At 43.6% G+C, this 17,716-nt stretch overlaps 1 protein-coding gene across 2 annotated transcripts; it reads left to right on the forward strand.

Annotated features, from left to right (window-relative positions):
• Positions 1–2,848: 2,848 nt before the first annotated feature.
• On the forward strand, positions 2,849–13,987 carry mpp1 (MAGUK p55 scaffold protein 1). Of its 2 annotated transcripts, none has more exons than XM_030438783.1 (12): positions 2,849–3,267; positions 7,832–7,960; positions 8,077–8,155; positions 9,046–9,131; positions 9,248–9,316; positions 11,597–11,793; positions 11,940–12,043; positions 12,140–12,220; positions 12,363–12,443; positions 12,528–12,730; positions 12,980–13,054; positions 13,169–13,987. In XM_030438783.1, the coding sequence occupies exons 1-12, from the start codon at positions 3,145–3,147 to the stop codon at positions 13,343–13,345; spliced, it is 1,404 nt and encodes a 467-aa protein (XP_030294643.1). In that variant the 5' UTR covers positions 2,849–3,144; the 3' UTR covers positions 13,346–13,987. The 2 variants fall into 2 exon arrangements, with proteins under 2 accessions (XP_030294643.1, XP_030294645.1); XM_030438785.1 differs by lacking the exon at positions 2,849–3,267 and adding an exon at positions 4,211–4,348.
• Positions 13,988–17,716: the final 3,729 nt, after the last annotated feature.

Below are 17,716 nucleotides of genomic sequence, written 5' to 3' on the forward strand. Positions count from 1 at the left end.
TAGTATCTTCCAGTCCATTTATGAGTAATTCATCATTATATAATATATAGTCATCGATTCACAGTTATTCAGAAATTACTCTCTAATGATTTCATTAATTACCAAGTCATTCCTGCTTAATTTCTCACTAGTTTCTTTGTAACTACTCAAAGTTGGGCTCAGATTAGACCCAGCAGACAAAGCATTACTTCAATAATAATAATAATAATAATATTTACTTGGTGTAAACTCAAGCCTACAGTCAGTAACACATTAAGATCTAAAAATAAAAATACATGGTACTGCCTTTGTGGGATAGCACCGGAAGGTTTTCATTTGAAGACATGCTGTACCAAGTTTTTTCTTGTGGTCGCCTCTGAAAGCTAAAAATAATACTGCAGGAAGCCCTGAACCTGCAGAGGTGCAACTTCTGAGGGTTGCTAGCGTTCAGACGGGGGAGTGACTGGGTGTGACATGACAGGAGGTGTTAGCGATGCAATCAGGCACTGATAAAACAGAGTAACGCGTGAGTAAATCAACTGTGACAGAAGAAGTGTTTGCCGCTCACTCAACAGTCTGCAATGCCTTTTTCTAAAACGTAAAGTAATTAAAGTAAGTTCACAGGTTGCTGCTGTCATGGGTTCTGTTTTGGTGTGATGTTAGTGTTTGATGGCAGGGGGAAACCTGTATGCTGGCTCCCTCTGGAGTCCCCCTCTGGAAGCTCATACCTGCTCACCTGGCTGAATACCTGGCTGTTTTACATCATTGCCTCGACCCTTCTGCTGTCAGAATAAATGAATAAATACGTTTCAACACAAGAACATTCATCACACATAGAACATGATATCCAAGCACATTTAATGTTATGATCCAGGAAGTGACATCCATCAGCCATTATTTTCAACACTCTGAATCAGCTTGATTTTGTTTTGCAGTTGGTTATACAGATACATTTGTACATACAGTCAAGGTAAAGAATGCCTTTTTTGCACATGCCAGATGTATAAATCATGCGTATGATAATGGATGATCTGGCTTTTTGTGTTGTTTCAGGAGACTAAAGTGCTGGTTGTGTAAATGCATGTTTTAATCTGATGTATAAGCTGCAAGAAACTGGAGCAGATCCATTAGAGAAGATGAACAGATGCCGTATATATCCATGTACCTTCACACTTTTGTGGGATTGTTGTCAAAATAAAGTGCATACATGTTTTTTATTGTTGCATCTGCAGACATTAGTATCTGTACTGTACACAGGGATATGCCGGGCCGTGTTGGAGGAAGTATTCACGCATTGTTTTAGATGTAATGACACACTGTGCGGTACACAAATGTTACTTAATTTCAAGCATACGAAAATGTAATTAAATATGGAAAGTAAAAGTACTCAATGTAGAAATAGCTGTTATATTATTATAAAAAACTTAAATCATCAGCAGAATGTAAACGAGTCATGACGTCGATGTACTGCGTTGCAGAGATACCTACCAAAGTTAGCATGCTATCCCAGATAGCCCTGACCATGTTCTCTGAACTCCCGGTCCTGACTGCTAACTGCACAGCTGAATAAGCTAACTAGCTAACGGCAACTACAATTAGCATCAGTTAGCGGCTTCTCCGACAATTTGTTGCACATTATTCACTGTTACATATTGCACCTTTAACTACAATACCTGAGAGAATGCACTTAGTAACATTCCGTCATTGCTAAACATTCATTATGAAAGGGTTGGTTATATATAGCTTGATGAAAATCAGTGGTGAAGCTGTTTTTTTATTTGATAAAGGATGCAATCGGGTATTGAATTAAATGATGACCTCTTTGCTGTCAACTGATTAACCGATTAATCTACTTTTCAATCAACAGAAACAGAAACATCATATTTTTATAAGTTCTTTATAGGAAATGTGCAAAAGATGAAGAGATGCAGTGGAGGTAGAAAGGAGCACGAGAAGACAATACTCGGGCTAATTACAGGTACTTCACATTTATAATTAAGTACTTGGATAAAAGAGCAGTCTACTTATTCTTAGATTCCAAATACCTAAAATATTAATATTTGGGCTAATATTAATATTTTTGGTATTTGTATATATGAAAGATCTCCTGTAAAATGACTGTTGTGTTACTGTGTTTGAATGAAGACAATGTGCAGCTCGTTGTTCTGTTCAGTTCAGTTCTGGACATCTTCTCCCAGTGACGTCAGCAGCGTCAGCAGGACTCCGTTATGTTCTGCTTCCTTGTTAGCGCAGCCCTGCTGAGAGCGCTGCGGTAACGCTGCGTTCACGTGCCGTCGGAAAATACTAATGTTTACGTTGAGCGAGTACAAAACGTCATTTTGGGAGAAGTTGAGAGCTAACACAGCTAACGTGGTGCCGCTTATAATTCATGGCAAAGTTGACGTGCGGCGATTCGTAGCTATAATTAGGTTGCTACTGTTCATGCTAAATGCTAAAGATATACGATAACAACGTGGAAATGTAAATTAAGTCAGCAAAGGCTAATGTAACACTTTTATAGAGCAAGACGACAATCTTAATTACGTTATTGATGGATACATATTAAGATGAACACATGCTAGGCTAAAAACCAGCCTGTAAACACAACAGCAGACTTTCGCTAGGCTGTAGCTAGCCCAGCCTGCATATATATATATATATATATATATATATATATATATATATATATATATATATATATATATATATATATAGCCTGACTGTTACGAAAACACATACCTTTAACACAGGCTTTTTCACACAGCGTTTTTTTTTTTAAATGCCTACACTTCAAATGCGTTGCTCGCGTAAACAACTGGAGTGCATGGGATTTCCGAGCCCACGGGGGGCGCGTGGAGGCAGCACGAGCCTGCCCCTCTGAGCAGCAGCAGCAGTCAGCTACATGTTTACTTGCTTTGTCAGCGGTGTCCCCGCAGCACACGTCTCATGAAGCTCACCTGCGGCTGATCACAAAAACCTTGGACTCTTTTTTTTTTTTTTTTTTTTATCTCACGTAGAGTTTTTTTTTTTTTTTATCGCCTCCCTTATCAGCTGTTTCCTCTCCGCGGACGCTCCTCTTTGCGGACCTTGAGCGGGGGCACATCGGGTTCACAGGGTGTTTTTTTTTTTTTTTTTCGTTTTTTTTTCACGAGCTCACAGGGAAAGATGACGTTAAAATCCAATAAAAACGAACCCGCCGTCATACTGGAGTCTGTGTGCAGCGTGCGGACAGCCCTCTCCGATCTGTACCTGGAGCAGCTCCTCCAAAACAAACCAAAGTCTGACAAGGTAAGGAGTCGTTTTTTTATTGTTTGTTTGGTTTTTTTTTTTACCTTTCTTTTTTCATAGGTGGTGGTGTTTGGTGGACTACATGTTTGCTTCCGGGAAGCAGAGAAGGGGGCCACATGACTGGGGTTTTGGTCCCCCCCCCCTCGACAAGACCTTCTAAGAATAGACCTAGACGTGTTTACATGATTCAACTTGCAGCAGCTGAATGTGCTGATCCATTAAACAAAGAACTGTACATATAGGTCCTGTCAGCTGTTCTGTGTTAGAGGAAAAAAAAAAAAATCCCCCCCTGCATTGCTCAGTAAATGCTCACTCAGCCTCAGACTGTGCATTTGCTATTTTCACTTCTGCATTTCCTCTCGAAATTGGGACAAATTGGGGAAACGAGGATTTTTCACACGTCAAGAGTTTTTTTTTTTCTATATTTCCAGCTGAGATTGTGAAGCAATCAGCCTTGTTCATGGAATGGCATCAGTCATATGATCGTCATCTTCACATGTGGCAGTGAAGCACAATCTGCAGGTCAGATAGGAGGGAAATAAAAAGTTGCAGTTGCTCCAGTGTGATGTGGCCCCCCCCCCCGGCTATTACTGCTACTGAGGCGCTAGTGTCAGCAGTAAACTGAGGCCGGCCCGGTTGTTTACCTCAACGCACAGTACCAGGCTGTTCTATTAGCGATAAACTTCACATCAACACCAGATTATGTTACGAAACCTCTGACTTCGCCTTTTAAACCCCAGCAGCACCTTCAGCGTGCGGCCACAAAGTAGTCAGAACAGTTCCAACTTAAATCCTCAACGACCCCCCCTCAGGCCCCCAGGCCTCAGTTTGGCAGCCGGTACCATCGAGGGAACTCTCTGTGCTTAAACCTGTGCTCTGAAAAAATTGAAAAGTCAGCAGTGGAGCTACTGGGGGAAACGGTTGAAGGGAGGAAACTCCTTTTCCTGACATCAGCAGTCTGCAGTTCAATAGCCCTGAGCAACAATCTCGCCAGCGTGTCGTCCTGCTCAGCGCTGATCTGTGAAATCAGTGTCCTTCAAGTGAGGTCACGTGATTCATCATCCCACGGTTGCAGCCCGCAGTGAGTAACGTTGGTTTTAAACCGCATCGGGCTGATTTGTCCTATGGGTTCTTTATATCGAGTTGGGTGATGACTGAAGTGAGCCGGCTTGTTCCAGCTGCTCTCCAGACTCCCCCACATACTTCAGACTTAACTGTGCAGCAGCCCTGCATAGACAGCCAGTCATGCGTTTCAACACAAGGACAGCTACTCTACCGGTCGTGTTAGCCGCACTTTCACTGCTCACTGCCACTACCGACTCTTCTGTCAGGACGCAGGGGTGTGAAACGCCGATATGTAATGTGAAATGACTGCTACTGCACATTTAACCGAGCACACCAACTCCTGTACGTCTAAAATTCTGCCCTTAAATGTAGTTAATCTTGCATTAAGTGGTCATTTTCAGACCAGGTTAAAGGAGCAGTATGTAGTGTTAGGGAAGACATTTTAATCGGAAGAGAAAGGTTGTTATAAAGTGAACTAAATAAACAAACTCTCTTCATTTTGGGAACTAAATAACTCAATTTCACACTGTTTTACTTGTGTTTATTTGTGGCGGACCCTGCCACCTCTCTGGCTTCAAACTGCCTTCTTGGGAGCTTATTTTCCTCTGAGAACAGCCGGTTTATTCTGGGAAAAGAAACAAATATTTCTCACTGATATTATAAATATAAATGATAGATATAAATATAACCTCATTAATAAACGACACAGTGCCCCTTGAAGTATACATTTAACCTCCAAGTCACACTTAAAGCTTGACATGAGAGTCCAAAGTCAAAGACCCGGACGAGTTGAGGTGAGCCAGAGGAGTCCGGTGCATCGGTGTACGATCTCTCCAAATTCTCCCAGTTTGTGTTCAGAGTAGTTGTTAAAGATTTCTGAGTGGCTCATTACCCGCACCGTGTGTTTCTTTTTTAGTTTCATCTAGGTCGGGTATTGACGTCCCACTGCGCTCCTTCAGCAGATCGATATCTCTTCGCCTGTTGGCAGGAGATCCGCCCCTAAATCCTACTGGGACGGGGGGCGGGGAGGGACTGTTAATAATGAATGTCTCCTGATTGAAAGGCAAATCATCCGAAGAGAACGAGCAGCTGAGACGCGATAATGTAATCACTCATGTACTCAGGATGCCGTTAGATGTGTGTTGTGTTATCCTGAGATGCACCTCGCACGCTCTGCTTCAAACACAAAACCCCGGGCGTCTTCTGTAGTTTTTGAGACGAGCGAACGTCCAGAACAGGAAGTGCTCTGCTTCTGCCTCCCACCCTTTTGGCTCTTTGTTTATCCTGTTGCGTCTCCACACCCACAGCTGGCATTCAAGTTTGCGACGGGGCTCCTTTGTGACCGTTCACAGTGATTGGAGACGCATTCATGCCAAAAAGAAACCCCCACACGAACGCCCGTGTTTATCTCCGCGCCGAGTGATAAGCGCTGACGACGACGAGAGACACTTAATTAAAAAAAAGCCTTCTTGTGATAATCTAATCAAACACTGAAACACACGTTCCTCTGTTTCCCGCTGTTTGCGCGAGATCCGTCAGTATATCCCCAGATATCTTCAGGCAGGTTATCGCGGCGATAACGCTCGACCTTTAGATGGAACCTTTACCCTCCCTGCTCTGTCCCGAGGGTCGGCACTTAACTGAGAGGAACTAAAAAGCCTTCTGCTCCGTGGCTCGAGAAGAAAACTGCGAAATGTGTGTGAATATAGCTCTAAAAGTTTAAGGAGAAGTTCACCTAAATATTAAAAATTCAGTCATTATCTGCTCATAGTTCACCAAAAACCTTTTCTGGAGCTTCACAGCAAAAAAAAAAGCAGCATCGCAGCATTCTCCTAAACAGCTGAAAACTGAAAATCAACCCCCAGACGCGAAACAAACGTCTCTTTTCAGCTCGTCCTGCTTCCTAACCCGAGTCTCCAGCAGTCGCAGGATCCCTGCACCCACTTGATGGGTTTAGATGCAGCTATAAAAAGGCTGTAAATAAGGTCTTCTCAAATCAATTTAGGATCCTGGAGCTTCCAGAGATGTCGATTACGATGGACAAGCTGTATGGAGCCACTCCCCACCTACTACAGTCGTTAAAGAAAAATACTGCAATGCTGTTTTGCTGTAAAGCTCCAGAAATGACTGAATTTATGTCTTTATTTAATTCTCATCCAGTATTTCTTTCTTAAAATTGGAGGGGGGAAACAATAAATGTCATTATGTGATCCTCCAGCTGGTGGAATTTCATCTAGTTTATTTACGCTGGTCACGTGGTTCGACAAAATTACATTTGCTGGCTTGTTTGTTTTTTTTCTGGAGCAGCTCCAGAAGGAGATGTTCTGATCCAGGAATAGAAGTATTAATATTGAAACCTATTTGGATTTCAGGGATAGAAATCAGAGTGACGGGGGTTTCGGGGTTAAACACCATTATGTGTTGGAAAAGCGTATCCTTATGTTATTAAGTCAACTGGGAATACATAGTTTTATTTAAGAGGACATAAGAGAACATGCGGTATAGATTCCTTCCTGCGTTACACACCCAACTGCTTCTCTGCACGGCGTGTCAGGGCTGAGGTTAAAGGCCGGCAGCAGCAGCAGGAGGAGGAGGAGGAGGAGGAGGAGGAGGAGGAGGAGGAGGAAGGCGATAGTAATATTTATTGGTTTATTGTCGTGCTGATGCTGGAAGATAGATAATATATTTTTCTGCTGAAGCAGCGCTGATGTGTCATTTTCACGCAGAGGGTTTTTCTTTTTTTGCTGATGCGGCTCATCACGTCTCCGATGACAGTTCAGAGGCCATTTTATGCACTTTTTTTCCCCATAATGTGCTTTCATTGTTCCCAATGAGTGACATCTCTCTCTCGAGGGAACGTCATGAGGAAGTTCATCTCGCACCTCTTGCGTCGTCTTCATTCATCAGAGGAGCTCTGTCTGTTTTTCTGACGCCAGTCTGAACGAGGGATCATGTCTGGAAGCGGCCTGGAAACCTTGTGAGAACGGGGATTTCCTGCTTTTGGGTTCATCCGAGTGTGAAAGCAACGCATGAATCCACAGAGCCAGCCGCTGTGCTCTTTCTTCGACGTCTGTAGCAAACTTAAAATATTCATTGTGACGCCACACTTTGTCAGATCGTGTAAAAGAATCATCTTCCTTTTCATTCGACGCTTTTTGTCTTCTGACGTGATCGCCTGATGAGTCTGCTGGTATCCATGACCACATGAGCCCGGCGGAGCATATCACTGGACGCGGTTAATGAGGTGTTATAACCACCGGGTTAATTTTCAACCTCGGAACATATGTTGAAACTACAAATGAACAATGAGTGTTGGCAGAAAGGCTTTCGCTGCAGAGTCATTGAAGATACCGGCGTCATAATGATCTCATCAGTCCGAATGATCTGACTCTTAAACTTTTGAGCAAAAAGTTGAATTATGTGCATAAAGAAAGGTTGAAATGTCTGTTTTTCTTTCTGATATAAAACATTAATGTAGCGTCTTTTTCTCTCGTAACAGACGGCTATGCAGACGTATGAAAATAAAGGCGCCGACGTATACACCAACGGGAGTGCCGGACACATCAACGGCGCAGAGCTGACCAGGATGAAGGAAGTAGCGTTTGAAAAGAATCCCTCCGAGCCGATGGTACGCCATCTGCTTCCACACACACACACACACACACAATGCACACATTTGATATTTCTTCACGTTCGTGTTGCTGGTTCTTCCTCATTGACTGACTGTGTTGTTTCTGTCTGCAGGGGGTCACTCTGAAGCTCAACGACAAACAAAAGTGCACCGTGGCCAGAATACTGCACGGGGGCATGATCCATAGACAAGGTAATTAATCGCGCATTGATCTGGGTGTTCCTTCTGACCTTGTGTGTGTGTGTGTGTGTGTGTGTCTGACAGTTTAGGGACTGTAGTTTGTCACTGTGTTTTATCCTAACTGGAATAAAATGGGGCAAAACGGGGAACAGGCTAAGCGTTGTGTCGCACGCTTTGCACACTTCGCTCCACCTGCACCGTATTTCTGTTGGTCAAATCGGCAATTACAAAGTTGAGAAGCAGCACATCCTTTTTTATTGAGTTTTCCTCAGAGAGTTTTGTTAGTCATGAATAGATAACTGACATCAAATCACAAGTATTAAAAAAGAAAAAAAATCTAATCCCCTTCCTCTCATTGTGAAATCGCTCAAATCATATCTGGATACATTTTTTTTTAAGCTCCACCCTCTCGCTCTTTCCTTCACTTACTCTGCCTCTGATTGGCTTACCCTGAAGTTCCCACCATTCCCACACCTCCTGCCCCAAACCCAACCAATCATTTTAACCTGCGCGGCTATTCCAGGAAGCTCAGAGACTAGAAAGCAACAAAACACAGCCTTTAATGGAGAGTGGACGGACTCTCCCGTGCTCGACTTCCTCCCGCAGGCGGTTCAAAAAACCAGTATATCTCATATGATCTGAGACTTTGGCGATTTATTAAGAAGCGCCACTGTGAGATGAAGCGCGAGGCAAACTCAAACAAAAAAATAAAGGCAGCTTATTAAAAGCTCCGGGCTCGCCGACGAGCTCCTGCGGCGCTGTAAAAACCCGCCGAGTGTCTCACTTAACCAGAGAAAGAGTGGGAGGGGAAAGAAAAGGCTGTTCAGTCGTTAAGATGTGTCAAGATCGTTTATCGTAAAGTTACAACGACTTTTCCCCCGGCTTCTTTTTTTCCCCTGCAGGGTCCTTGCATGAAGGGGACGAAATAGCCGAAATCAACGGGAGAAGCGTGACGAACCAGTCTGTAGACCAGCTGCAGAAGATCCTGGTGAGTCTGATGCCTTTTGATTAGACTTTGGCACTAAAGTCAACGAGGCTCTTAATTATTACGGTTTTGTAAAGCTGAATATGAGTAAAAAAAAACTGTGTCGTCTTCACATACAGAAAGAAACCAACGGGGTCGTCACGATGAAGATCATTCCCAACCCGCAGAGTCGATCCCAAGCCTGCGAGGTAACCTGAGCGGCAGTAACACACACACACACACACACACACACACACACACACACACACACACACACACACGTCTTCGGTCTTGTGACGCCTGTTCTGTTTCGGATTTTTGTGTTTTTTTGGTGTGTATTTGTGTTTTCCCGAATTCGCATGAGTGAACCGAGAAAAATGTGTTTTTTACCATTCAGTTCCAATGGTAACTTGTAGTGGTGCGATCTACAAAACACTGGTTTGATTGCATCTCTTTTTCGATGTATTTTGTTCTTCATTAGGGGAATTCCTCTGTTAGTCAATGAACCGCCCAGGTGACTATATAACATTGGTTCAAAATCTAAAGCACATCGCTCGCTTTAGTTTTGGCTAGTTTTCGACTCGAAACACTGTCAGTAGTGTGTTTCACTTCTGCTCATCTACTGGCCACAACACGTTCATCACCTCCGGCAGTCATTCGTTGGGCCTCCCGAGGCGCACGAATGGCTGCTGTTACTGATTTCTAACAACATATTTGAATTTAAAGGAGCTCTAATTTCACAACCATTCATCCTTCTATTTATCACTGCTTTATGTTCATGTTTTTGCTGTGGTCAGTGATGGCAGTCTACTTTCAAAGCTTGTAGTTCATTAATATGTAGACTTAGTTGACACGCCTTTCATTCTTTCTAACGCTCAATGAACATCATGTTTGGCGACCCGGAGCGCTCCAGTGTACCTGACTACCGCTGGAACGACTGGGAACCACCAAGTGTTCATGAACTCTACTAACAATCGTGATAATTCATCCTGAGGGGGATTTACACGAGTTTCCGTTGTGATGTTTGACAGCTTAGTTAAGATTCGTTCATTAAACTGATGATTCGATAAAGAAAATGTTATGTAGCACCCAATAATGTTCGAATTTTCTTTAAAATGTAATGAAATTTGTACTTTTTGGCTCTGATGCCAAAATCAGGCAGCAAAAAAAAAAACATTCCGATATTGATACGTCAGCTGATACACACACATTTTTTTTTTCAATGACCCCGTTAAATGTATTCAACACCAGATATATTGTAGTTTACCAATAAAACTTTATATCCCAGTGCGCTGAAACAATAACCTTCACTTGAAGTGTTCTAATCAGAAGTTACCTTCAATAACAAAACAGTTTGCATCACCATAAGACGACACGTGCAACAATACTGATGTATATCTCTGATAGGCCGATATATCAGTAGGGCTCTATAATGTAATAACTTGACCAGTAATAAAATAATAAAATTATAATAGCATTTTACAGATAATGTAATCGGGAAACTGATTGTATCCCCCCCCATCATTATCAGTGGATAATTAAATAAATTAAATGTAGTTTAGTGCGGTCACCACGTGGAAAAGAACAATCGTTACTCACTTGTGTAACGTCGACCATCTTCTGCAGCATTTCTCATCCTCTGATTTAAAATCCGCTCCGGTCTAATGGACGATCCTTCCACAACGACCAATCAGGGACGTTAGTTTAACAACGTAACACTTTCCGTCTGCAGTAAACTTTAAATTGTGTGGATAAACTTCTTTTCCAGACATTAAATTGAGCGTTCAGGAGGCTAATATGACGCTAACAGTATTAAAACGTTTGTATACTTACATACTTTACATTTCCAAGAAAAAAAAAGCATACATTTTGACATTATTACACTTTAATCTGTCAAAATTATTACATTTTACAGTTTTGAAAATTAAGTTAGAAGTAAAAGTGTCTCCAGTCTGAACATTTTATTACGTTATTGGGTTTAATTATGTTTTTCGATCAAGCGAAGTACAGATTTGATTACATTTTCAGGAAATGATTGCATTAATTGGTGCTTCAAACACACATTATTCCAATCTGGAGTGTGATAGATATCGGCTCTGTCGCTGCAGGAAGTGAACCCATGATTAAATAAATTAAACCTCAGGCCGAGTGAGCTGTCCGAGATCACAACACCGACTTTGTAAATCCTGTTTAAGGGCGAATTAACATTTGCAGAAAACCAAACGTACGTGTTAGCAAGTCTTCATGTGAGTATTTATTGTTGAACGGAGACAAACTGTAGAATATGTCTGTTGTCTTTTTTTGCTTCAAAGTCAAATAAGTACAAGGATATCAGATAGTGTTGTCTCAGCTAACACACTGTAGGTCGTGGGAGAGTATTGATCTCATTGGTTCTGTTCAAATAGACGCTGCAAATGTTTCCGGGCTCTTTTCTTCTTTTTTTTTGCCCTCCCAAAAAGCAAACGCGTCACGTTCTGTTTAATCTGTAGATGTACATGAGGGCGCAGTTCGACTACGACCCCGCCAAGGATGACCTCATCCCGTGCAAAGAGGCGGGCCTGAAGTTCCAAACCGGTGACATCATCCAGATCATCAACAAGCAGGATCCCAACTGGTGGCAGGGCCGAGTGGAGAGCAGCGCTGCCGACTTCGCCGGGCTGATCCCCTCCCCGGAGCTGCAGGAATGGTAAACGCGCTCCGTCATGTCCGATGAGCGATCCCCCCCCAGCGCCGCGATGTCACATTTGACGCGACGTGCCGTGTCAGCGACGGACCGCAGCGCTGAGCCCGAAATGTTCCCAGCTTGACCTAGATCTCTTTTTTTGCCTTCAGGAGAGTGGCGAGTAAAAGCAAGGCCAGGGAGGGCAGCCACTCCTGCAGCCCGTTTGGGAAGAAGAAGAAGTGCAAAGACAAGTACCTGGCCAAGCACAGCTCCAGTGAGTGAAGCGCGGGAGTCACGTTTCGTTTCCTGGGCGATTTCTGCATCTCAGCTGCACTGTGTGACTAAAACAAAATCCCTTCTCCCTTCGCAGTTTTTGACCAGCTGGATGTGATTTCATACGAGGAGGTCGTTCAGCTCCCGGCTTTTAATAGAAAAACTCTGGTGCTTATCGGTAAGATCCTTAAAAGTATAATAAGGGAACCGCTTGTATCCCAAAGTCCATTTGTTTTAGTGTCCAAACAGTTTGATTATGTAACTGAAGATCTCACAGATGAAAGTTCGTGTTTGATGGGAAATGTTTTTGCTCGTTTCAGGTGCGCCCGGTGTAGGAAGGAGACATATCAAAAGTGCACTCCTGACCAAATACCCTGATAAATTCTCCTATCCTGCACCGCGTGAGTCGACGTTCTGCTTTTCCTTTTAAAGTCGCATTTGTTCCATTCGTTCTTTGGCTAAAGTCTTTAACTCTCTCCCCACAGACACCACCAGGCCCCAGCGTAAGGACGAGGACAACGGACAGGAGTACTATTTCATCTCCACCGAAGCCATGACCAAGTCCATCTCCGGGAACGAGCTGCTGGAGTACGGCAGCTTCCAGGGGAACATGTTCGGTACCAAAATCGAGACCATCCAGAAGATCCACGAGCAGGGCAAGATCGCCCTGCTGGATGTAGAGCCACAGGTGAGCCAACTTTACCGTTCACGCCTACTGGAGCCGTTTTGAAAGTATTTAAAATGGTGAGACTGACGAAAGTTAGGAAAATACACCTCCAAGGATGAATGATTTTGCGGGCGTATTGGGCGGGAAGTCTACAGGTGCTGACGGCGGTCCAAACCCACGACTCCTCCAGTTCACACGAGTCTGCTTGGGAGCGCAGACTTCACCAGACTTCTACTGACTTATCTTTTCTTTTCCATTTCTTTGAACCAGACCTTGAAAGTCTTGCGGACCGCCGACTTCGCCCCTCTCGTGGTGTTCATCGCTCCCACCAACACAGCTGCTCAGGTACCCAAAACTTTATCTCGTATACGCTCCGGTACTTCGAAGCGCCTGTAACCCGTCAGCCAATCGGCCGCTAAACCCTCCCCCTCCCCCTCTCTGCCTGTCTTTGCCTCCCAGACGGAAAACCTGCAGATGATCCAGAAAGAGTCGGACACCATTTCGGCCACGTACAGACACTTCTTCGACGTGGTCCTGGTCAACAACGACGTGGACGAAAGCGTGAAAGGCGTGGAGGAGGCCATGGAGCGCGCCACCTCCACCCCGCAGTGGGTGCCTGTATCATGGGTGTACTGACAGATAGTCTGGCCCCCGGTGTAATACCTTGTTGGTTGAGAAGCAGTGCAATATCACTCCTTACACAAACCCAGTTAGTGATGTCCCAGGTGTGTGTGTGTGTGTGTGTGTGTGTGGGTTTACTTTTGGTTAACTGTCACTGAGATTTTTTGCACAGATTTCATCCATAAAATAAAGCAATATGTAGAATGGTTGATTTTTTTTTTTTTTTCTGTAGAAAGTTGAAAACCTTTTTTGGGGGGTTGTTTAGACGGTTTGTGCTTCGGGCTTTTCGGACGGGTGACGGGATAGTTTTGGTGCTGTGATTGTTGGAACGTGAGCGAAAAATGCAAAATAGGACCACAACTGTGAATGAAATCCTCACTTTAAAAAAACAAACAAAAAAACGACAGGGTTTTATCATGTGTTTTATCATTTCTTGTTCTCGCTAGATTGTGCCATGAAATTGAGATTCTGCAACTGTTTGTGCGACCCCTCCCCTCCCCCTCCCCCTCCCCCCCTGTACAACAGTAATGTCTTGTACACCAAACGTTTGAAGTCAGTCATTAATAACCTCACATCTCATCAAGAAACTGTATACCTCATGGGGTACTGTAAAGGCACTTTTAACCAGAAAAATAAAATTTCCCAACTCTGTTGCAACCGCTTCTTTCGCTGTTTCGTGTGGAGACCTGTTCTCCATCCAGAGCCCTGAAGGGAAGAACATGTCAGCCGAAGACAGGACGGCACGTGGTCTAAAAGACCAAATCCACGTGACTGAACTGAAGTATAAAGGCTGGTTGTACTGTTTTATGTCTTTCTTTTTGAAGCTTGCTCTCTGTGTGTTTCATCATGAGCAGAATGACGCCACGCTCCCAAATCTCACTTAGATTTTTAGAAGCAGACTGTCGAGGTCATGTCTGCCTCACTTATTAAGAAGAAGTCACGGCCCCGCGGTTTGATCAATTATAGATGAAGTCTTGCGTGTTTTGAGCCGAAGCGCCCCGTATCTGTATTCTCTCCCTTCATCCGCAGTGCGGGAGAAGAAGTTATAGGTGATACATGGCAATGAATCTGTTCGCAGCTTCCGTCCACGAGCTTCCCCCACCGTTTAAAAATAGCGTTAATTAGTACCAGTGGTGTGCACAAGGGGGGGGAAGGGGGGGCGGTCCCTCTTGGGAGCCAAAACACACTGAACTGCCCCCTTGGCTGGTTAAAACATGATAAACTGCTCTCTTGGGTGGCAAAAACGCGCGCTAAAGTGCCCTCTTGGAAGCCTAAACACGTGCTAAAGTGCCCTTCTTTTCGCCCCTTCCCTTCAAAAAGTCTGTGCACGCCACTGATTAGTGCACAAGTGGGTCAGTCGGAAAGAAATCTGAAGCAGCTACATGAATGAAAGCAAAATAAGTAGCAAGATTTAACAATTAAAACGAGCGGGATTTCACTTTTTTTGGTGTTGCGTGTTGAAAGCTCGGACAGATCTTTAATAACAAGGCACACAGTACATTGTGATCCATCTAACTACCTCTGAAGCTGACTAAATAAAGGGGCTCTGTGGTACATTTGAGGTAATTAACGTGTATTAAGCATTTAACATTAAAAACGAGACCTTCCCCGACTTGATTGTGCAACTTCTCTGTGAAAAGACCCCACGTACAGTCCAAAAAGGATCCGACTTTATAACTTTTTATTTCGGGCGCCTCTCTGCTCTCTTGGGTGGCAAAAAAACGCATGCTAAAGTGCCCTCTTGGAAGCCTAAACACGTGCTAAAGTGCCCTTCTTTTCGCCCCTTCCCTTCAAAAAGTCTGTGCACGCCACTGATTAGTACACAAGTGGGTCAGTCGGAAATAAATCTGAAGCAGCTACATGAATGAAAGCAAAATAAGTAGCAAGATTTAACAATTAAAACAAGCGGGATTTCACTTTTTTTGGTGTTGCGTGTTGAAAGCTCGGACAGATCTTTAATAACAAGGCACACAGTACATTGTGATCCATCTAACTACCTCTGAAGCTGACTAAATAAAGGGGCTCTGTGGTACATTTGAGGTAATTAACGTGTATTAATCATTTAACATTAAAAACGAGACCTTCCCCGACTTGATTGTGCAACTTCTCTGTGAAAAGACCCCACGTACAGTCCAGAAAGGATCCGACTTTATGACTTTTATTTCGGGCGCCTCCTCTCGACGCCTCTCTCTTCTCCGCTAACAGAGAAAATAAAAAATCTAAATGGAGTCTGCTAACAAGAACTAACGACACAAGTCCCACAGAGCTCCTTTAAATCAATTATTAGAATATTTTTTATTTCCTGCCCTGGAAAAACGGGGATGAATAATATCAACATGGCCTTAAATCTTAAAGACGTTTGTGGAATCAATAAAAACACATTTAGAGGGTGTTTATTTTGCATTATGTGAAACAGTTTCACACAAACGATGCCAGAAATGTGTAAATATATGTGAAATATCTAGTATCTTAAAGTCGCCAGCGTTGGAGAACACACGGTCACGACTCTACAGACTAACCCAAGAATGATGACCGACAAGTGTGCCTCGTCACGCCAGCTGTGTGCATCCTCCCAACATATCGAGGTCACGACCATCAGTGGAAGGGAGGCTGCTACCTCAGTCTGCACTTTCCTTTTTCCTCCCCCAAGCATGCTGGGAAATGATGCAACGCTGTCCTACGGCGCCACCGTGTGGGTTCTGAGAACATCGCCCCACTACGAGACGGAACATTTGATCCTTGAAGGAGGCCACAGGATGTGCTTGTACACAATGTTCAGATGACAGTTTGACAATCGTGCAGCTGAATGATTCAGACCGACTGCACCGAAGCTACTGTGTGTATTCAGAGGGGCTTTATTTAGCTTTTCATCGCACTCACATTCTGAGTTGTTGTATCTTCACTTGACCACCATGTCAAGCAGCATGTTTGTTTTAAAGGAGCTGTATGAAGAATAAGATCAGATTAGATTAGATGGATTTTATTTATAACAGGGAAAGTCACTTGTTACAACAGCTCCAGATGCAACAAGTACAGGAAAAAGAGGCAAAAGGCAACAAGTTCAACAGAAAATATGCTGCTGAGAAGAGCTGCTCGATGCTTTCACAGTCTGGTGCAGGGGAGTGAGAGGTGCTGTCCATGAATATATATTTTATTGTTGTATTATCAAATAGATATGCGTCAGGATTATATGTAGCTGAGTCAAACTAAACAAGAGAAACGAAGCTTTTCTAGAAAACATCTCGGGTGCATTTTGGTTCCAGCAGGTGAAACTGAGAAGTGGGATTTGCAAACCCGCATGAGACTTTCAGCCTGTGGGATTCACCGGCACCTGCGGGGATAAAGCCAATCGATGTGTCAAGTGAGGTCAAGTCGGGTTTAGCGGGTTCGATATGTAACTGGATTTATCCCGTCCAGGGAAACATTCAGTTAGTCACCGACACAAAGAAAAAAAACTGACACAATAAAGTATGTTCTCTCCAAACGCTGGCACGATTAGAAACATTTTAATGAAAGAAAACTGCATTCATGTGTTCAAACCAGGATCAAAACGCTTGTGTGCTTTACTGTAATATGTCGGTGAAGCTTTGTTGACTGAATTAACAAAAAGAAACCCACTGAGGCCTAATTGATGCACAGCTTGTTGATAAGGCGTCAGGTGGTTTTTCACTTGGATTCATGGAGCAGTAATCTGTGAAGATTATAGATCCGAGACATATTAAGAAGGGCACTGAGGAGTGAAATGGAACTTAAATTCATACTAATAAATAAATAAATAAATAAATAAATAAATCATGAATTAGCCCAGCAGTTGTATGTATTTTCAGCTGCTATTAGGGGAGATTCTAATAACATGTGATATTGGAATATTTAAAAAATAAATGCCAGTATTAATCATCTAATTAGCCCACACAGTATTAAATTAACTGTTTTGTTATTTTCTAATGATTTTCCTTTTGTTGAGGAACTCTGAAAAACCCTCCTCGGGGAGCAGGACGGGTGCCCCCGAGGGCCAAACTGCAGGGCCTTAAAAAAAACAAACACCTTGTGCTCACAATAATTAGCGTATATCAAACAATTCACCACACTGAACACACTCAGGCTGTTGCCCCTCTCTCAGGTGGTGTCCTCTCCACCTCCACCCCTCTCCATATTTACTATGAATGATAACCAGGCGCCTACATGCGAGGCTCGCCACACCCCCTTTCGAGGAACGCCATTTTGTTGACACACAAGGCTTTGCGAGCCAAATGAGCTCCTGTTTTCAAAAAGGCGCTTCTAACCCCACAAAAGCACCACCGTGACATGTGTCGCCCCTCCATGAAAACACCCGCACATCCCCCTAAAAAAACAGCGCCTTCCCCGCGCGTAAAAACGCACCGGCTG

Source organism: Sparus aurata, chromosome 13, assembly GCF_900880675.1.
Source record: "Sparus aurata chromosome 13, fSpaAur1.1, whole genome shotgun sequence".
Lineage (NCBI taxonomy): Eukaryota > Metazoa > Chordata > Actinopteri > Spariformes > Sparidae > Sparus > Sparus aurata.